Source organism: Pongo abelii, chromosome 3 (assembly GCF_028885655.2).
Source record: "Pongo abelii isolate AG06213 chromosome 3, NHGRI_mPonAbe1-v2.0_pri, whole genome shotgun sequence".
NCBI classification, from domain to species: domain Eukaryota; kingdom Metazoa; phylum Chordata; class Mammalia; order Primates; family Hominidae; genus Pongo; species Pongo abelii.
The window spans coordinates 207,045,704-207,067,564 of record NC_071988.2 but is presented as its reverse complement, the minus strand read 5'-3'; the positions used below and the strand labels follow the sequence as shown (position 1 = coordinate 207,067,564).

Genomic DNA, 21,861 nt, shown 5'->3' with positions numbered 1-21,861 from the left:
GGTCAGAACTGGTTAGTGGCAGAACCAGGACCAGAAGCAAGGCCTGCAGCCTCTTGTGTAGGCTTTCCTAGTGCGTGCTGCTGACCCTCAAAGCTGTCCTTGGCCAACTCACCACCTGTGTGACACTTACCGCCAGGCAGCTGTAGGGAGGAACACAGATGTTCGGGGAAGACACTTGTGTTACTGTATAAGCACAAAGGAAGCTGGGATCTGAGTATGGTGACCCTTGTCGGTCTCTAGTCCCCACCCATCGATGGCTACAGCTGTTGAAACAGCGGTTCAGGAGTGGCAGTAGCAGTGCAGGAAGACGTTGCTGTTTATTTTTATTTTCATCATGATTACAATGAATATGGATGCCACGGCTCTTCCCTAGTCCATACGGCACCCCGGGACAGGCGGGTGCTCCAGACATGCCGGCTCTGCTGCCTGCTGCTTCCACACAGCTGTCCAGGAAAGGCTCCCGCCCCTGGCTCCCCTTCTCCTGCTCTAGGGGCAGGTAATCATGTGGAATCATGAATACAAATGCACTTCCTCCTTCTGGGTTTTGTGTGAAGGGCAGTTTAGGAGCTGGTGTATTTGGGGTGCATCTGTGGAGGGGATCGTTCTCTGCAGCCTCGGAGCCACACTCCTGCAGTAGTGCTTGTTGGTTCTTCTCAGGCTGAAGTGTATGATTTCTCCCCGTCCGTCCTCTGGGGTCGACAGGATGCAGAAGGCTTTGCTTGAGAGGTGTTCATCTGTCTCTCAAGAGAAGGGGAAGCAACTTCTCACACCTCCCCTGTAGAAGGAGCTAGGAGCAGTATCTCACATGATTGGAAGGATTTCCCAATTTTATTCTGTCCTGCCAGAGCCAAATAGTAGTTTCTTGTACAAATAGTAGTTTCCAGGATCCCTCATTTTCACAAGTGTAAGAACAGCCTGTGTGTGTTGAACGTGTGTGTTGTGTGTGATGGTCCTGAGGCATCATGGAGTCCTCTGTGCCTCCTGGGTTACTTCTGTTGTTTAGTGGCTGGAAGAGAGAAGACACGTCCATTGCAGATTGGCGTTTTCAAGGCAGATTGAAGATCACTGGGGTTTCTGAAGGTGTGAATCTATGACTTGCACGCTTCATTTGGAAGCAGGTGAAGATACAAAACTGAAGCCAACTTTGGATTTGTACATTGAAATCTTTTTTTTTTTTCAGTCATCCAATGAATATGAATTTTGGTGGCTAGGAATGCCTTAAAGGGTTTTTTTTTTTTTTAAGAATGTATGACCGATCTAGAAATATAAATGTGTGTGTATTATTCAATCATATTTACCAGCTATATAGCATCCAATTGCAGGCATTTCTCAGATTCCGATTTCTTAAATGCAACCAAGACTTTTGAACTCGTCTCTGAAGGAGAGAGTAGTAATGAGCCTGTTTGTGTCATCCTATTGTCACCTTACCACGATCAGTCTGTTCCCCATAGGCAGGGCCAGGATGGTGTCAAGGCCCAGAACCAGTAGGGTTCCAGGCCAGGAGTAGGTATGGCCTTATTTCCTACGGGTATGGGTGTGCTTTAAGAGTGCTCTTGAGAATTTGCAAACTGAGAATAAAGAAAATAACTCCAGGCCAGGAACGGTATGGCTCACGCCTATAATCCCAGCACTTTGGGAGGCCGACGGGGGCAGATCACCTGAGGTCAGGAGTTCAAGACCAGCCTGGCCAACATGGCAAAACCCCGTCTTTACTGAAAAATACAAAAATTAGCTGGGTGTGGTGGCAGGTGCCTGTAATCCCAGCTACTCTGGAGGCTGAGGCAGGGAGAATTGCTTTGAACCCGTGAGGTGGAAGTTGCAGTGAGCCAAGACCACGCCCTTGTACTCCAGCCTGGGCAACAGAGTGAGACTCCGTCTCAAAAAACAGAAAAAGAAAAAAGAAAAAGAAAAGAACTGCAAAGTTTAAGATTTTTAAAAAATTTTAGTTTATTTGTGGTAGGAACAGGGAGAGGATAGGATTACCCTGCCAAATTTTGCAAACCTACCAATTTTTACTTAGTTATTATAATATGCATTTTTATATTTACATGTGTTGCTTATCATTGTAATATTGTCCCAAGTTTGATGTAATTTTCATAATTATAATATTTTCTATGTAGCATTTTCTTAGTGATTTACCATCATTTACTTAATCATCCAGCCATGATTAGAGATTTTTGATGCAATAATTTTGAAATATTTGCATATGTTTATATGTAGGCTTTTTTTTTTTTTTTTTTTTTTTTTGAGATGGAGTCTCACTCTGTCAGCCAGGCTGGAGTGCGGTGGGGTGATCTCAGTGCACTGCGGACTCCGCCTCCTGGGTTCAAGCAATTCTTCTGCCTCAGCCTCCTGAGTAGCTGGGATTACAGGTTCACGCCACCATGCCTGGCTAATTTTTTATTTTCAGTAGAGATGTGGTTTTACCATGTTGGCCAGGCTGGCCTCGAACTCCCTCAAGTGATCTGCCTGCCTTGGCCTCCCAAAGTGCTGGGATTATAGGCGTGAACCACCGTGCCTGGCCTATATGTAGGCTTTTAAAAACCTCCTCCTGAGTTTGAATTGTTTCCTAAGACTACATTCTCAAGAATAGAATTGTAGAACTTAGGGATAAGAGCTTGCTCTTATTTTTTATAGGTCTCTCAAAAGTTGCTGTTTCTGTGTTTATACCAAATAAACAAGTTTTGGCTGCTTTATAAATAGAAAAAAATCCATCTCTCTATTATTTTTATAATTGTATAAAACTAAAATAGAAAAAAATGTTTAAGAAGCCCTGCCATATAATTATCTGTGACCTGCAGCCGTTGGGATAAGATTAATTTGCTTTGCAGAAGGAACCCTGCGGTCAGTTCGCTTAATTCTGATTTCTTATGAATAAAACCTTGTGTTTTACCAAAAAATCTATCAATAAAGGAATACCTGCCTGTTCCCTCCCCCTTCTGTGTGCAGCATTGCGTGCTGGCTGAGAGACAAGCCTGTCGTCTGGTCAGCTTTGTTTCTGGAGTTGGGGCCTGATGCTGCTTCTGACTTTTTCCTCTCCATTTTAGGTTGCAGAATTGTCGGAGTGCATAGGCTCAGCACTGATCCAGAAGGGCTTCAAGACTGCCCCAGATCAGTTCATTGGCATCTTTGCTCAAAATAGACCTGAGGTATGAACCAGTAGGTACTTGCTGTGCATGATTTTGAGAATTCTCAGATATAAGAGCCTAACTTCTGCTAGAGACCAAATTTTGTAGTCTGATTTCTACTAAAAGTATAGCTTTACGTTACACCTTAGAAAGTTATACATACAAAAACCTCAACCAGGGCTGGGCACAGTGGCTCACGCCTGTAATCCCAGCACTTTGGGAGGCTGAGGCGGGTGGGTCACCAGAGGTCGGGAGTTCCAGACCAGCCTGACCAACATGGAGAAACCCCGTCTCTACTAAAAATACAAAATTAGCCAGGCCTGGTGGCACGCATCTGTAATCCCAGCTACTCGGGAGGCTGAGGCAGGAGAATCACTTGAATCCAGGAGGCAGAGGTTGTGGTGAGCCAAGATTGTGCCATTGCACTTCAGCCTAGGCAACAAGAGCGAAACTCCGTCTCAAAAAAAAGAAAAGAAAACCTGAAGCAGGGCCTTTTAATTGCCATTAAGAGAAAAAAGAAATCACTTTTTTGGGGGGATTATTTTAGTTTTTTTAAACCAGGTTCTCAAACAAAATCCTTAGAACAGATAACTAACAAAGGAGTCTTTTTACTTTAAGAGTCACCTCTGTGGTTAGAAAAATGGCATTAATAAGTTATAGAGAGACTTAGATACATTTTTGTTATTAGCAGGTTCCTTTTTTTCCTTTCTGAAAGGTATGAAGCTTTCCCTCTGGTTGGTTTCCAGAGTTTAAAATACCATGGGTGATGGGGACAGTACTCACTGCTAGCCGGCATTCCTTTGGGCAGTCTGTCATTGGCGGTCTAGGCCCAGCATGGTTTCTGTAAACCAGTGTGTAAAAGTGTATTAGTCCATTTTCACACTGCTGATAAAGACGTACCTGAGACTGAGAAGAAAAAGAGGTTTAATTGGACTTGCAGTTCCACATGGCTGGGGAGGCGTCAGAATCATGGCAGGAGGTGAAAGGCACTCCTTACATGGTAGCAGCAAGAGAAAAATGAGGAAGAAGCAAAAGCAGAAACCTCTGATAAACCCATCAGATCTCATGAAACTTACTATCACAAAAATAGCACAGGAAAGACCAGCCCCCATGATTCAGTTACCTCCCCCAGGGTCCCTCCCACAACATGTGGGAATTCTGGGAGATACAATTCAAGTTGAGATTTGGGTGGGGACACAGCCAAAACATATCAGAAACTGAGTTTAAATGAGCAGCTCTTTTGGAAGTATTGCTTATGGTATGACTCAACAGATTAGTAGATCTAGCTGGGTTAGAAAAATGGAAGCATCTGGCTTGAAGAAATCGAATTTATTCTTATACCTACTTGTGTCCAGAAGACATGCTGGCTCAATCCCTGTGCTACTGACTTTTTTTTTTATAAATAAAGATGGCTTCTTAGAGTTTTGTGGTCTTTCACGGGGAAAACAGCATTCTCCACAGCTGGACTGTGACTGGGCTTGTAGAATTTAGTTTTTTTCATCCCAAATGAACACATCAAAATGTTTGTTTTGGTGGAATTTTATCATGAATCTAGAACTGCAAAACGAATCTCTTGAAGAAGTAGGTTCCTTCCTATATTTATGAGTTCATTCAACAAATGTTTGCTGAGCACCCACTATATGTCAGACACTGTGTGGGGGTGCCAAAGCACAGTGACTCAGCCCCTCTTCCTAAGGTACCACGTAAGGAAAGACAGACCTAAATACCGGTGCTTTCTCTGTCAAGTGGTAAGTGTGGGCGCAGGGCAGAAGGATTATGGGAGCTCAGTCAAGGAGGGCTCCCTGGAGGTGGCACCTGAGTAGAATCTCGAAGGAAATAGGGGTGGGGAGGCCAAGGGAGTGCCCACGTTCACACCTGTGTCTGGGAGTGGAGCATTTTCATGTGTTGGAGTGGCAGGAAAGAGAGCTTTCTTTATGCGTCACATGTGCCTAAGGAGCTTGGACCTGATCTCTATGTTGTTGGCTGAAAATTCCTTCTGGGAAAAAACTGAAACTCAGAAGCCTAGTTCCAGGCCAAGTGGATGTGAGTGGGTTGTGCCCCCTTCCCCTGGCTGTGCCTTTATCTGTCCTGTGTGTCAGAGTTCTGCAGATGATTTCATTAGAAAGGTGCAGCCGGAGGCAGTGGGGTACCCTTGGGTATGGTAGTGAAGGAGTGATCTTTCACCTTTGTCCAGTAGGTAGGGCAGTGGCTATGTGGCCAGTGCCTTCAGACACATCTTACTGCATCTTGCATGTGGCAGTGTGGCCAGTTATTGTCTCACTTCTTTCCTGCACTTTTCTAGAGGGATTTTATCAAAACAGTTTTGCTGCTAGACAAGGTACTCCTTCCCCTATTCCAGGGCATACAGTGCCCTGCTGCCAGAGGGGTCTTCCTTGAGCCCCACAGCCACTGTTGTGCTGAGAAACTCTCAGTGGCTGCTCCCTGCTCTCCAGCCAGAACCGTCTGTGCCAGTCAGATCGGTCTCACCACCCCTGCTTTTGATCCTGCCGTCCCCTCTGTTAGCATCTCCCTGCCTCCCTCTGTCTCTGTCTGTCTCTCTCTTTCTTTCTCTTTCCAAAGGCAATCTCAGTTACACCCTCCCAGTAGCATCTGTAGCTACCTTGGCCGATGGTGGGCTTTCTTATCTCTGAGTCAGTCCCTGTCTGATAATTATTGCTAATTATCTTTTAACATATTTGCCTCAATTCTTCAGGCGGATTTTAATTTCTCTTTCTTTCTTTCTCTCCTTTCCTTTCCTTTCTTTTTTCTTTCTCAGTCTCTCCTCTTTCTCTCTCTGTCCTCTCTCTCCTCTCTCTCCTCTTTCTTTCTCACTCTTTCCTTCCTTCCCTCCTCCCTCCCTCTCTTTGTACGTGCATACATACATACATACATACATACATACAGGATCTCACTCTGTCACCCAGGCTGGAGTGCACTGGTGTGATCACAATTCACTGCAGCCTCAACCTCCTGGGTTCAAGCAATCCTCCCGCCTCAGCCTCTCAAGTAGCTGCGACTACAGGTGTGTGCCACTATGTCCAGATAACTTTTGTAGAGGCAGGGTTTTGCCATGTTGCCCAGGCTGGTCTTGAACTCCTGGGCTCAACTGATTCCCCCAACCTTGGCCTCTCAAAGTGCTGGGATTACTGGTGTGAGTCAGTGTGCCTGGCCTTAATTTCTTTTTAAGAAGGGGACAGGTGTGTTTTCTTCTCATTCTGAACCCCTCATAGCACCTGGCACAGAGTAGTAGATAACACAGATGTTAATTTTGCTGCGTCAGACATTTTCACTTTGAATCTCTCTTGAGTATTGTTCTCCTTATTGATTCCGTGATGACATCTTGTTTTCTCTCCCTGACCTTTGCTGTTTGTTTAGTGGGTGATTATTGAACAAGGATGCTTTGCTTATTCGATGGTGGTCGTTCCACTTTATGATACCCTTGGAAATGAAGCCATCACCTACATAGTCAACAAAGGTACGTCTGTGATCTTTGCCTGGATTATTGGCATAGTTATTGGTTAGGTTCAGGGACTTTACATTTGCTTACATTTGATTTGACAAAGATTTTACATGTAAATGTATATCTACCTTTTTATTCAAAGAATGTAGTACTTCAAGTATCCTTGTGCTGGATATGACAGAGTCAATCTTTTAACATCCCAGAGCTTATTCTTCATTGTATCTCTTCATTTACAGCTGAACTCTCTCTGGTTTTTGTTGACAAGCCAGAGAAGGCCATACTCTTATTAGAGGGTGTAGAAAATAAGTTAATACCAGGCCTTAAAATCATAGTTCTCATGGATGCCTACGGCAGTGAACTGGTGGAACGAGGCCAGAAGTGTGGGGTGGAAGTCACCAGCATGAAGGCGATGGAGGTGAGTTCCCCGCCTCCCTCCCTTCTCTGAAGGCTTTCCCTGGGGCCGTGTTGGCTCACACGTGCTATCCAGTGTATCTAGTGCTATCGTGCAGTCCCAGCGCTGGCCGGTCGCCTCCGCAACCCATGAAAGAGAGCAGAAACTTCTGTCTCATTGCTGGAAAAAGGATTCTACATGTGTGCCCAGTGTTAAGACATCACACCTTACCCAAGTGCTTTCAGCACTCCAATATTTATTCCAGAGCACTGACAAGCTGTGCCCGGAAATGCCAGAAATGGGAATTACAGCTTCAGGCAGGTGGAACTTCCAGTTTCTGTGTCTTCTTTGGGCTTTAATGCCTTTTACTTACTAATTTGTCTCTAATGCCAAGCCAAGTATAGAAATCAGCCTCATCGTTCTTTTCCCTGGATGGCTCATGGAGAGTCCTGATGAATTTCCAACATACATGTTTGATTTGGTTTGTTTTCATATTGACTCTTTTAAGAGTCATACCAATCACAACTTTAAAGGCAGCCATTCCAGGAGAATGAGCGTGGTCCATGCTCAGCTTGGGCGCTTGATGTCAGATGATACAAGAAGTTGATCCCCGTCAGTTGGACTTGGATTAGAGTTCCATCCAAGGAACATGGCCAGAGGAAGATCTTTTTATATACATATCATAGCAAGTCATAGGAAAACAGAGTCAGTCCTTCTCTTTCTGAAGGTGTTAGAAATATTTTTCTGAAACTTATAGATAGGATTTTAAATTTTTATGTGTAGTTTTCCTCCTTCTACAAAGAATTTGAGGCTATAAGTAAGGATCTGTAGAACCTTTCCTGAGGAACCCAGTAGGCACAGGGAAGCACGTGTGTTCTAACAGAACCTTCTCTCCTGTGCGTGTGTGCGCCCCTGCCCAATTCTCTCTCTCAGTAGCATCGAACATGATTCCGCAAGTGCTGACCCGGGTGCTTCCTTGTTGAATTGGGGTTTTATAGCTTGTTACCTAGTGTTTCCCCACTTCTGTTTTTTTACTTTTAACCCTCTTTTACTATAATGTAATCTCCTTTTCCCTTACCTTCCCTTTTTCTCCCCTCCCTTCCCACAGATGCAGGAATTTTTCTGGTGTTTTTTGACTGCTGTATGATAAAGAAGTAATGTTGAAATTTAAAAATTATTTAGATGATTGAAGATTATAATATAAAGTTTATATTAAAATATTAATTTATAGAAGATATTGTTTTACACTTAACTGCTTAATATGATTTATACTTAGTTTTTAAAAATATTCTGAGCAAAAGGTGAAGGTCTAAAAAAAAGAATTTAAAACTAGCGTTATGGTTGATCTTGTGTTGAGTTTATATTAATGTATGTTTTTACAGGATCAAAAATAGAATCACTGGTATTTGGAATGTTTGCATTTTTCAGTGTTTTAATTATGAAAATTTTAAACATACAAACAGTTGAAAGAATTGCATAGCGGACAGCTGTATACCCAGCACCAACTGCCGTGACAGCTGTATACCCGGCACCAACTGCCGTGACAGCTGTATACCCGGCACCAACTGCCGTGACAGCTGTATACCCGGCACCAACTGCCGTGACAGCTGTATACCCGGCACCAACTGCCGTGACAGCTGTATACCCGGCACCAACTGCCGTGACAGCTGTATACCCGGCACCAACTGCCGTGACAGCTGTATACCCGGCACCAACTGCCGTGACAGCTGTATACCCGGCACCAACTGCCGTGACAGCTGTATACCCGGCACCAATTGCCATTTTAATATATCTGCCTCATTGCATATCAGTCCATCACTCAGTCCCTCCATTCATCCATCCATCTTATTTTTTTGATGCATTTCCAGTAAGTTGCAGATTTTATTACCCCTAAATACTTCAGTGTGTTTATCATTAACTAGAATTCAGTTTTTGTTTACGGGTGGTGTTTTTTTCTTGGAACATAAAGATAGCAACTTTTTTTTTTTTTTTTTTAAATAATTGTAGTATTTGGCCAGGTACGGTGGCTCACTCCTGTAATCCCAGCATTTTGGGAGACTGAGGCGGGCAGATCACGAGGTCAGGTTGAGACCAGCCTGGCAGCATGGTGAAACACTGTCTCTACTAAAAATACAAAAAATTAGCCTGGTATGGTGACGCACACCTGTAATCCCAGCTATTTGGGAGGCTGAGGCAGGAGAATTGCTTGAACCCAGGAGGCAGAGGTTGCAGTGAGCCGAGATCATGCCACTGCACTGCAGCCTGGGTGACAGAGCGAGACTCCATCTCAAAAAAAAAAAATAATAATAATTGCAGTATTTTTCCTAAGTGATACCGTAAGAGAGATGTAAGGCTGTGAAACTTTTGTGGCAACAGTGCACTAATTTGGATAATGTTTGTTCCCAATAAATTAAGAGCAAAATTGTATGTAACTGGTGCTTTATTTTATTTAACATCAATTTTTGAAGAATTGGGCATCTCCAGAAGTTATGTAAGAATTTTTAATAGACAAGTAGAAATCTGGAGCTAATAAAGGTTATTTTGAAAAAAATGTACAGAATTATTGCTTTAGCTTTTGGCTGACCTCTAATTGGATATATTAGTTCCTGTTCTTAATCGGTGGTCTGTCACTACATCATTTAAAATGTAATTAAGATTGAAAACTTAATGTATGCTGGGCAGAAACTCACTAAGCCCTGAGCACACCCATCTAATTTCCACGTGAATTGAACATGTTCAATGGCATGTTCATTCCATATCCTCATTCAAGGTGTTCCATTTTAATAGGAAAAGAATATAAATAGTTCATTTGTTAAAATTAATAGATATTAAAGTGGCCACCAAGACTGCCCTAATGCAGTAAACCGAACCCCATCAGTGGTAGTGACTGGAAGCCTGCCGCTGGGAAATGCTGTCCCTGCACAATGCGCATGTCCATCATTCTTAACCTTCAAGTCCATTCAGGAAGTAGTCTTAGAGGGTCTGCTGTGGCCTGTTTTATAATTGGGGGCTCCCAAATCCTATCTCCACTCTACGAGGGGAGATATTTGAGCAGATATTTGAGCCTCTCCAAAATGCCTAGCATTTCAATCGAGCAGAGATTGATTTTTCTTCTTCCCAGATTGCATGTGTCAGTTGTGCAGAATGTGGGAGTGAGGTAGTGCTGTGCTCTGATCTGAGGAACCTGCAGAGTATCTGCAGTATCTCGTTATGGTTAAGAACAGGGCTTTATTAAAGGCCCTAATAAGAAGTGGAAGTGGGGACCAGAAATGCATGGTAAAGACTTTGGCTGCTGTTTTTTTAATACATCCTATTTCAAAGACCAGTCCTAATACCATTTATGGAGTTTTATGTAAGAGAAGAGGTAACTGGAAAATGGCTTCTGAGAACAATGAATAAATACTTTGGTTCTGGTTAATTAAAACTGCCATAGTTTCTTTAATTAGAAAATTATGCTGTTTTTGAGCCAGCTGTGAATGAAGCCAGCTTTAAGTGACTTGATATGACCTTATCCTTTACAGTTAGAAAACGTTTCCATTTAAGACTTTTTTTCTCTTCTAATTAAGGACCTGGGAAGAGCCAACAGACGGAAGCCCAAGGTAAGCACACCGTGGCAGACCCTGCTCTGTCTTCTTTGTAGTTTTCAATATCTAGCCTGGTACCTTGTGGCTTATAGTTCTCTTTTCTGTTCTGATTTATACCAGCTTTTTTTTTTTTTTAATCTTCTTTAGCCTCCAGCACCTGAAGATCTTGCAGTAATTTGTTTCACAAGTGGAACTACAGGTGAGTTTTGAGATAGAATTGCTTCTACAGGTGGCAGCCATTGGTCTGTACTCTTCCCCCACCTCTTTTGGATGACTTATCAGCTAACAGTAGACAGACCAAAAGCAGAAGAAAAGGAAGCGGTTCAAGTGCTGTCTTCTTGTTGCTCTGTAAGCTCTTCTCAGAGTCCAAGAGTGTCGGATAATTCCTCAAACATTTATTGAGGGTGGTAATAGATTCGCCTATCTTCCTAGGACAGACTATATCGGTGGCTCCCAGGAAGAAAATTTCTGGTTTTTCTTCTCTTATGACTACGTATATACCCTTTAAAATGTGCCCATATTAATAAAGGTTTTTAAAGATAAGTCAGTGTAAGGATTGCAGGTTGCTTAGGAATTTAGTGTTCAACATTTGGCTTTCACGATATATCTAACAGTAGAGGTGTCTGAGGCCCTAATTATGTGAGGTTTCTGGGCTTCCTTCATTTCTGTCATTCTTTAACTTTGTTCTGCTTCATATGTGCTCCACAGGCAACCCCAAAGGAGCAATGGTCACTCATCGAAACATAGTGAGCGATTGTTCAGCTTTTGTGAAAGCAACAGAGGTAACTTTTTGGGATGTAGTCATCTTTCCTCATTGGTTGACATTAGTCCTTGAGAATGAAAGTGCTGAAGGTGGCACCACTGTGTTAGGTCCATGTGGCATTTAGAAACGATGTGACGTACGGATAAGGTCAGAACTTCAGGCCCAAGTCCACCTTCTCTCTTTTTTCACTTTGAACCTAATCGCCAACCCTTGCCTGTGATAATTAAGGTGAACTGACAGATGAAGTTCACTGCAACATTTCTATAGAGAAACTCTATTTGGATATTGCCCTAGAAACATGTCCAAGAAAAGACAGAGAAGAGATGGGCTCTCTTGTGTTTTTATCCAGTGTCCCTGTATTTGGGAAATAATTTATTTTAAATTGGCAATGATATGTTAAAAGTTTTTGAATGATTATTATCTGTTGTGGTCAGTGTGACTTCCATTGCACTAGAAGTAGTAAAGCCTTGCACTTCAGCTAATTTCCCGTACTTTTAAAGTTTACTGTCCAGTGTCTTAGTCTATCCAGTCACAGCAGGGCCCCATCTACATTGGGAGTTAGGACGTTAACATATGAATTTAGAAGGGGGTGATGTGATTCAGTCCATAACACCAAGAGTCTATTCCAAACTTGCCTTTTAAAAAGGTGCTTATTGAACCATATAATGCCTTTTCCTTATACTCTTTTTTACATTTAACATAATTGGCTTTTGCAGTCTCTTTGGAAGTATTCCGTAGCTCTGATTTTTGTAGCAGGAGCCTGAGCTTAATGGCTTTGGGGAATGGACATGTTTGGTGGCTGCAGAAAACTGATCTTTGAGGGATCTTGCCACTTACTTTACTTGGCTCACACTTTCCAAATGCCCTTTTTAAAGGTGTTTACTTTCTAAACAGAGTTCAACATTTAGTACCTTACCAATGTGAAATTTTGATTTCCTAATTGGCCTTCAAAGAAAACTTAAAACGCATTGGTGGCTCATTGAGGCAAATGATTACAGAACTTTGTTTAAAGTCGATTACAGAACTTTGTTTAAAGTCAATTACAATATCAAATCAATTACAATGTCAATTACAATATCAGTATCTTCTCAGCTTTGTAAGATGTCTGATCATGATAATGGACAATATTTTTGTTCTAAATCGGAAAGTTGAAAAGTATAGATAGAATGGAGTCTGATTTCTCATTATATTAATATAACAATTTCATCCTGAGAAGTACTACTTGGGATGCCTGTCAGACCTGAATAATATCAAGCTGAGATTATAGCATGCTCAGTCCACATCCAGTGCTTCTGGGGCTGCTGTGTTTGCTCAGGATTGATGCTTTCATCCATTGTTACATTACTATTAAGGGTGACCCAGCTTTAGGAAAGGAAAGGGCATGGCTCAGAACTTGGTATATCATCCCCTAGGTAACGACAATGCCCTCATTTCTTAGTTGGTATGACAGCAGCTGCTGTTGGACACCCCCTGTTTTGGCCAGAATTCTTTATGTTAATAACATGAATATTCTATACAAACCCTCACTGTGACTGCCCTAAGTAAGGCCCATTCTGAGGGAAACCAGATGTCCAAACTTAATCTGTCTGTGGACCCATCACGATCAGCATTTTATAGGAGAGCAAATTCCTGGGTGCCAGATCTGAGGTTGCATTAAACAAATTGTGATATGTAAAGTAGGGCTTTAAGGTATTACAAATATTGATCAAACTCAAAATACTCTAAGGACCTTGGAAATCCACCTTCTTTTATCTTCTTTCCTCCTTTCCCTAGCAACATAAAATGCAATTTTATGTTGAAATGGGTCCTGTATTTCTTAAGGTAAAATTGAACTTGCTGGGTACTAGGATACTGTAGTGATGAAATACTAACTGATTAGAGCATATAATCCCTTAACCTTCCAATTTGAGCAAAATTTTCCTTGTTTTGATTAAAGCCCTGAAGTGGATTTACTTTGTCATTGGGAGTGACTTCCACTTTATTTGAATAATTAAAGTATTGCTTTTTTTTTTGATTCAGAGTCTCACTCTGTTGCTCAGGCTGGAGTGCAGTGGTGCAATCTCGGCTTACTGCAGCCTCCACCTCCCTGATTCAAGCAATTCTGCTGCCTCAGCCTCCTAAGTAGCTGGAATTACAGGCATGTGCCACCATGTCTGGCTAATTTTTGTATTTTTAGTAGGGATGGGGTTTTACCATGTTGGCAAGGCTGGTCTTGAACTCCTGACCTCAAGTGATCTGCCCGCCTCGGCCTCCCAAAGTGCTGGGATTACAGGCATGAGCCACCATGCCCCTTGCTTTTCATTTTATTCTTTAGTGAGAAGAAATTGCAGACCATAAGCAAAAGCTGTTTCTCCTCAGTGTTGAGGTACTATGTGCTCAGAAATAAAACGGAAGGTTACTCGGAGTCTTTTTTTTTTTTAATTTTATTATTATTATACTTTTAGGGTACATGTACACAACATGCAGGTTTGTTACATATGTATACACGTGCCATGTTGGTGTGCTGCACCCATTAACTCGTCATTTAGCATTAGGTATATCTCCTAATGCTATCCCTCCCCCCTCCCCCGACCCCACGACAGTCCCCGGTGTGCGATGTTCCCTTTCACTGGGAGTCTTAATGCTTTTCTGCCTTGCTGCTATCTTTGCTTACAGAATACAGTCAATCCTTGCCCAGATGATACTTTGATATCTTTCTTGCCTCTCGCCCATATGTTTGAGAGAGTTGTAGAGGTAGGCATTTAATTTTGTTTTCCTTGCTTGTTTGTGTATGTTCTGCTAAGTTGTTGTGTTTTACAGAAAGCACTTCCCTTGAATGCCAGTGACACACACATTTCATATTTACCACTTGCACACATGTATGAACAGCTCTTGAAGGTAAGTGTGACGTGCAGACTGTCATCCCTATAGAGAATTCTTTGCTCAGCCCCGTTTTAGAAATGATGCAGATTATTTGAAAGAATATAAATTCTTTTTGTGAGTATGAACAGGATACTGGAATTTAATCACTCATTTTAAAATTAGGAGCTCAGACTTTTGAAGGATACTAATATGGACATGAGTCCAGAAAAACCAACTATAAAGGTAAAGTCATTATTAATTCAGTTCTACAAAGCCCAGCGAGGCTTCCATTCTGTGAGAAGTCTCTATTTTTGATTGTGCTTGTTCATAATGCACAAGTTGGCTTGCAACTAATTTTTTCAGCAATATTCTAAGTGCCCTTGGAAAAAGAGGATGATCCTTGAGTTGACTTTCCTAGGCTCCCTGTAATCAACTGTGTGACTAATTTTAAAACTGACCAAGAACCATCTTTTTTCCTTCTTTGACAATTTTGGATTTTATGCTGTAGGAAAAAACAATGAGCACCATTCATTCATTTAGTGAGTAGTTACTGAGCTCTAGCTGTGTGCCCGCTGCTGTGTTGGAGACAGAGGTGACTATCCGCTGATGCTTTGGATGACAGCTGCCCTGTCAGATTTGCTCACCCCAAAGGATCGAAGGCGATTAGATCCCATCTGCCATCTGTTCCTTCTACTTCCTGCACACCTCAGGATCTTCTGGGTTTATAAAGCAATCTCACATGAGTTGCTGTACCTGACGAGTTTTAGAGGTGTGCCTAGAAGGCAGGGCACACTGAACAAAAGCTTTCTGAGCTGTAATCGTTAAACAGTGAACCATGGTGTACCTTTCTTGTGGTTTCTGCTTCTAAGCCGGAGAACATTTATACTTCCCTTGTGTCATCTTTTGAATCTTTTCTTTTTAAATTTTAAATAGGCAAACTGTCAGGTCCATATGGCTTGCCAGTACGGTTTGTACTAGACAGGAAAAAAATCATGCAGTGTATTCTAGCTGAATGGCAAGCCACTCTGGTATTAGATACCCTGGTGTCACAAATTCATCATACTTGGTGGCCTTTCAGAAACTTCTAGTTAGATTCAGACAAAAGAAAGTGAGACTTTAACAAACTTGGACTCTAGGCAAGAAGTTAAGTTTTTATTTTGAGAATAATTTAAATGTAAAGTTTCTGGAAGGCCATATTTGAGACAGAGTCTCCCTCCGTGGCCCAGGCTGGAGAGCAGTGGCACAATCTCAGCCCACTGCAATCTCTGCCTCCTGGGTTCAAGCGATTCTCCAGCCTCAGCCTCCTGAGTTGCTGGGACTATGGGCACCCGCCACCAAGCCCGGCTAATTTTTGTTTTAGTAGAGATGGGGTTTCACCGTAACATGGCCAGGCTCGACTGGAACTCCTGACCTCAAGTGATCCACCTGCCTCAGCCTCCCAAAGTGCTGGGATTATAGGCGTGAGCCACCGTGCTCGGCCACTAAAAATATTTAGAATATGTAATACCACGTCATTCATTGAACAGATACTTACCACTGCAGTAAAAGAGTAGAATCTCTGTGGTCATCACTAAAAACAACATAGCCTAGTTTTCTACTAAGTCCTGTATCTTCAGGATAACCAAGAGAAATACCACATTTCCATGTTGTACAGTGACTAGTAAATGCACATTTTTTTTAAGTTACCTATATTTAGGAAATTTAAGATTTCTGGAAACTGGGCTGAAATGCTGAAACTGAAATGTTGGATGTTGTCCATGTGTTGTGTAACCCCTGCTGTGACGATAAAATGTTCGTTGTTTCCATTACCCCTATAGTGTGTAATGCTGTGTCATGGAGCTAAAATCGGATTTTTCCAAGGAGATATCAGGCTGCTCATGGACGACCTCAAGGTGCTTCAACCCACTATCTTCCCTGTGGTCCCAAGACTGCTGAACCGGATGTTTGACCGAGTAAGTTCCAAGCAGCAGAGTCCCAGAACTGAGCACTGACTTGGACGCAGGGGCTTGGGCTTGAATTGGGCTGTGCCATGTGCCACCTGACCCTGGACAATCCTCCCAGTCTTGCAGAACTTGAGTTTACCCATCTGTAAAATTAGAATGCGTTTACCTCTCAGAGTTGTTGATAAGGATTATAAGAGCAAACGCATGAACACACTTTGTAAACCGTGGTCACAATACAAGCATAAGGTGGGAGGCCATTTTATTTTTACAATAAACACTTCGAGCCTCTGCTTCCTCATGTATAACATGGACTGTTACCTCTTCTCTCCTACTGTTTGTCTCCAAAAGTTGCTAATGGGATCACGTAAGAATAGTAACTATGAAATGGTTTTCTTCATGGTAAAGCTCCTTGCATGGACATGGTAAAACATTACTTAATTGGCTACTCTGAAAGAAGTGACTAAGCCACAGCAGAGCCCAAGAGAACACCAGCCCCTCTGCGGTGGGTATCATCGTGTGGACCGCACAGCCAGGGCCAGGCGCGAGGGGCATGAGCAATCTCCAGGAAGAGTTTTCACTTACTCTTTATTTTGAGGCAGGACTTCTGTTATCTCTCAGAACCTTTTTATGTTTTTAATGGTTCCTTTTAAAAGAACAACTTTATCAACATATAATACTCTGGATAATTTGCTGATTTAAAGTGTGTAATTCAAAGGTTTTGAGTACTTTCACAGAGTTCTGCAGCCATCACTACAATCAATTTTAGAACATTTTCATTACCTCCAAGAGAAACCCTTACCTATTCTTTATCATCTCCCAGACCCCCTCCGCCCTTCAGCATCTGCTTATCTGTGTTCTAAATCTGTGTATTTCTCTATTCTGGACTTTCTGTGGATGGAATCATGCCGTATGTGCTCCTTTGTGACTGGCTTCTTTCACAAGCATCCATGTAGCACGTATTAGCACTTCATTCCTTTTAACGGCCAAATAGTATTCCACTGTATGGATATAATGCATTTTATGTATCCATTCCTTTTTTTTTTTTGAGACAGGGTCTCTCTCTGTCATCCAGGCTAGAGTGCAGTGGTGTTATCATGGCTGACAGCAGCCTCCACCTCCAGGCCTCAAGCAGTCCCCCCACCTTAGCCTCCTGAGTAGCTGGGACCACAGGCACATGCCACCATGCCAGGCTAATTTTTGTATTTTTTGTAGAGATGGGAACTTACCATGTTGGCCACACTGGACTCAAACTCTTGAGCTCAGGAGATCCGCCCACTTCAGCCTCCCAAAGTGCTGGGAATACAAGCGTGGGGATACACCGCACCTGGCCTACGCATTCCTACTTGATGGGCATTTGGGGATGTATGTGTCCGTTGCTCCTGGGTGTATACCAAGGTGTGGAATTGCTGGTCCTGTGCTGACCATATAGGACCGTTAGAGGACCGGCCAGGCTGTCAGAGCAGCTGTGCCATTTTGTGTTCCCCAGCTGTGTATGAGGGTTCTGATTTCTCCACACTTTTTGACTCTGGCCGTCCTAGTAGGTGTGAAAACCTTCTCATGTCTTGCCTCATTAGATTTTCGGACAAGCAAACACCACACTGAAGCGATGGCTCTTGGACTTTGCCTCCAAGAGGAAAGAAGCAGAGCTTCGCAGCGGCATCATCAGAAACAACAGCCTGTGGGACCGGCTGATCTTCCACAAAGTACAGGTAACACGTGACTCACAGCCACTGCTCCCCTGGAAACCAACTTCGGTTTTCAGAGTTCTGGGAGGGCTTGTTTTGTGAGAGGGAGAGAGGAAGGTAAGGGAGAGAATAACACGTTTTTGTTAATTCTGGCACATGTTTAAAAACTAAGGCAAAGCCATTAAGGAGGCCTCAGTTTCTAAGATCAACAGTATTGCAACCATCTGGGGGAAAAGGATTCAGGGTAGTGGAGCCTTTCTCATTCTCCATTTTGTTGCGTTTTTCCGGAACAAGCGTGGCACTCTTGAGGTAATTTTTCAAGCATGAGTGATAATGTGTAACAATATCATACCCCCCAGAAGGCCAGAACTGTGGTAGTTGCCACAGATCCGCCCAGTCGTGTTCTAATTCCCTGAAATAGCTTCTGCAGAGGTGGGGCTGACTTCATCCCCGTTGGGAGGCAACAGAGCAGTCACGGGTGGAAACAGACTGTAGCCCTGTGTTGCCATCGTGAGGGCTGAGTTCTCCGTGTGGCCTCCGTGTGGCCTGCAGCAATGGGTTAGGGAACGGGGTCCCAAGCAGGCCTCCTTGCTGAGAGGCCACCGACTTCCAGGTGTGTAACCCTCACCTTCTCCCACTCTCCCTCCCTGAAAGTCGAGCCTGGGCGGAAGAGTCCGGCTGATGGTGACAGGAGCCGCCCCGGTGTCTGCCACTGTGCTGACGTTCCTCAGAGCAGCCCTGGGCTGTCAGGTGAGGTGGATGTCACGGCGCCTGATTCTCCCACACTAGGACGCCCAGTCGTCTTCTGCACCAAAAGTCGTCTGTACTCTGTGTGTGTGTGTGTGTTCTTAATTGACAAGTGTATCTATATTTATGGCGTACAACATGATGTTTTGATGTATGTAATATGTAAACATTGTGGAATGGCTAAATCAATCTAATTAACATGTGTCTTACCACCCATACTTTTTTTTCCCATGTGGTGAGAACACTTGGAATCTACCCTCTGGACAGTTTTCAAGTATATGATACATTGTTGTTAGCTGTAGTCACCACGTGGTGCTATGGAGCTCTTGAACCAGTTCCTCCTGATGGAGACTTTGTGTCCTTTCACCAACATCACCCCTATCCTTCCCACCCCCTACTTTGTGTGTGTGTGTTATTTTTGTTTGGAAGATATGTTATTACTAGGTGCTTGGAGAAGCAACCACATGTGTATTTTTTACCCTAGGCAGGGGAATGTGTGTGTCTGCCATTTGTTGAAGTTTCTCTAGAATCAGGTACAAGACAACCTTTAGAAGCAGGTATACAGCTGTGGAATGGGTCACAGGTGATGAGCCTACCCGCACACCATGCTGACAACCTGTAGTAAAGGGAGAAAGGAGGATTTGGTGGCAGACGGGACATGTGTGGGGTACACGTCCTGTGAATTGGCCAAGGGAGTTCACTGCTGCTGGGTGGTGACCAGTCACATAGGGGTTCTCCCTCGCTTGGCCACAGGAAGTTAAGTAGAAGATGTACCTGGGTGACGGCTGGTGTTGGCGTAAAGCACACTGGACCATTGACTGAACTTACTGAACAGACCATTTGAAACGAGATTTCACCAGTCAGCCATGACTTGGGAGTTAGTGAGACTTCATTGCTTGTGCACTTCCAGCAAAGGTGTGATTGTGCTCTCCTTAATAATGTTACGTCTCTTGGTGCCCCAGTTTTATGAAGGCTACGGACAGACCGAGTGCACTGCCGGGTGCTGCCTGACCATGCCTGGAGACTGGACCGCAGGTATGGCTGTGGGAGGCTCCTTTTTGGAATTTTGTTATTCGTATTGGGTTATTGGTATGTTGGAATTGGGTTAATCACTGATTGGTTCATTAACCATCTTAAAACAAAAGTGCTATGTTTCTGATCATTAGGCCCTGGGGGCAAACACTCTTGTAAGTCAGGGCATTGTGGGGAAAACACCTCCTGCAACTGAGGGGTGGTGTTGGGGATCGGACTGTAAAGCTGGTGGCAGCAGAGACTTGCCTAGACTCTACTAGTGACATCTGAGAGGGGCCCCTGTGTTCCAGATTGAGAGTGTCTGGCCCAACAGAGCTTCCTAGTAATTGAGTAGGGTCTCGTTATTTGCTGGTCATTTTAAACAACAAATAGTTATTTGTACTGTGTGCTGTGCTAGGTATTGGGACTACCGATAGGAATAAATACAAGTCCTTTTTCTCAAAGAGTCTTTTCTCAAAAGGAAAAAGGAGGAGGACAAACAAAAATAATTGAGCTTCTGTCATGGGTAAGCCTCTATGATGGGTGCTTAGGATGTACCTAATGTCAGTGTAACCACAACAGTGTCCCTGTGAGATAAGTTCTGGTACTTCTCACAGGAAATCATAGATTGTTGCTTAAGTAACACGTAAATAATGTATGAGGATTTACGCAGCATTATGCTTTGGAGCCAGGATTTCAACCCCGGCCCGACTGCAGAACTTCTGTGCTTCCTCTGTGTCACCTGAGTAGTTAATTCTACACTGCGATAAATCAACTTCCCCGGCTTATTTGGAGTATTATAAGTATTAGCACCAGTTAGTAACATAGATTCTAGAACCTAGCACTGTCTAGTAACATCATTCTACTGGAATTGAGGCAGACAGTCTGTGAATCTTCTTTATGGTATTTGTTTAATTTTTAACCTCAGTTTCCTTAACAGAGAATTTGGAATACTGATCTCTAGAAGCTCAAATTATTAAAACATAGGAAGAATTATTTATGATATCTAATGTGATATCTAACATATCTAATGTCTGTTGTTGCAGCTTTTGGAAAAGACAACCCAGTCTTAACAGCCTTTGGCAAGAGAGTTAAGTTAGCTGTAGAAATAAGCACTGTCCCATCTTAGAAAAAACTGTAAGACATGCTTCTTCATACGCAGGGAAATAAAGGCCAGGTTGATCAGAACCAGGTGGTGTGTGAGGTTTGCCAAAGCTGCATATATTCTCTCTTCTTACAGAGAACAGGATGCTAAGAATTCTGTGTAAGATGAGTGCAAGTAATGGGTGGGGGCGATCAGAGGGTGGAAGCTGGGTGAAGGTTTGAGAGAGCCTGCTTCCAGGTGTTTGTAGGAACCTTCACATAGAGGCCAAATTACTCATAAATAACTCAGAGCATCACACTTGGAAAAGGTCCTGAAGACACTAAATATGTTCTTCCCTAGTCTAAGAATAGACTCTCTTAAATTATAATAGGAAGAGAATGGCTGTAATTGCAGAAATCAGAAGTTTATCCCAGCTGTTTTTCTTATGTGGAATCCTGTTTGCTATCAAAATAATTTGACCTGAGGTTATGAGTAGTTCCCTTAGGAATGACCATTTGCTTATTTAATATACAGGCCATGTTGGGGCCCCGATGCCGTGCAATTTGATAAAACTTGTTGATGTGGAAGAAATGAATTACATGGCTGCCGAGGGCGAGGGCGAGGTGAGTGAAAACCGTCAGTCATTTTCCCTCGCTGCTGTTTCCTGTGATCGCTGGACTTTGCGAATGCTGTGGTATTTCCCAACAGCTCAGTAAAGCCATTGAACTTGACTTCATTGGTGATCCTGGAGTCTGCCAGGCTTCTTTCTGAGGGTACATTTATGTTCAGCTCTCGGGGAGTGGGCAGGAGGGACACTGACACCTGCCTTCCTCTGCCAGGCCTCATAGGGATTTGGGCTGGAGAGCCTGCAAAGAAAGGCACCCAGTGGCCTCAGTTCCTGGGACGAAGCTCCTGCCTGTTGATTGCCCTGGGTACCTATTAGTGAGCTGCTGGCTACTGGATAGGAAGCCTAATTACTTAAAAGTGATTTCATTCCCTGCGGGGCTTTCCAACAGCTTTGAGCCAGAACGTAGGGCAAGCATTTGCCTTACAAATTGGCCAGAGCTGAGGTAATTCAGGAAGGGAAGTAGGGGCACTGGAGATCCCTCGCAGACCCCGGTGGGGCTCTGGTAACTCCCTCTGCATCCTGGAGTTTAGGGCTTCCAGCTAAAGGTTGGGGCAGACACACATACACACATGCACACACCAGTTTTCTCTGGAGAA

At 43.3% G+C, this 21,861-nt stretch overlaps 1 protein-coding gene across 6 annotated transcripts in view; it reads left to right on the top strand.

Moving 5' to 3' along the window:
- ACSL1 (acyl-CoA synthetase long chain family member 1) overlaps positions 1 to 21,861 on the top strand; it is a 72,041-nt gene that overhangs the window by 43,209 nt on the left and 6,971 nt on the right. For 4 of the 6 annotated variants that reach the window (NM_001132153.1, XM_054553216.1, XM_024245539.3 and 1 more), the window contains 12 exon segments: positions 3,048 to 3,149; positions 6,504 to 6,603; positions 6,825 to 7,003; positions 10,546 to 10,578; positions 10,711 to 10,762; positions 11,272 to 11,345; positions 13,982 to 14,059; positions 15,985 to 16,119; positions 17,685 to 17,819; positions 18,450 to 18,545; positions 19,505 to 19,577; positions 21,172 to 21,260. In NM_001132153.1, coding sequence (NP_001125625.1) covers positions 3,048 to 3,149; positions 6,504 to 6,603; positions 6,825 to 7,003; positions 10,546 to 10,578; positions 10,711 to 10,762; positions 11,272 to 11,345; positions 13,982 to 14,059; positions 15,985 to 16,119; positions 17,685 to 17,819; positions 18,450 to 18,545; positions 19,505 to 19,577; positions 21,172 to 21,260 — 1,146 coding nt within the window. 6 annotated transcript variants of the gene reach the window in all.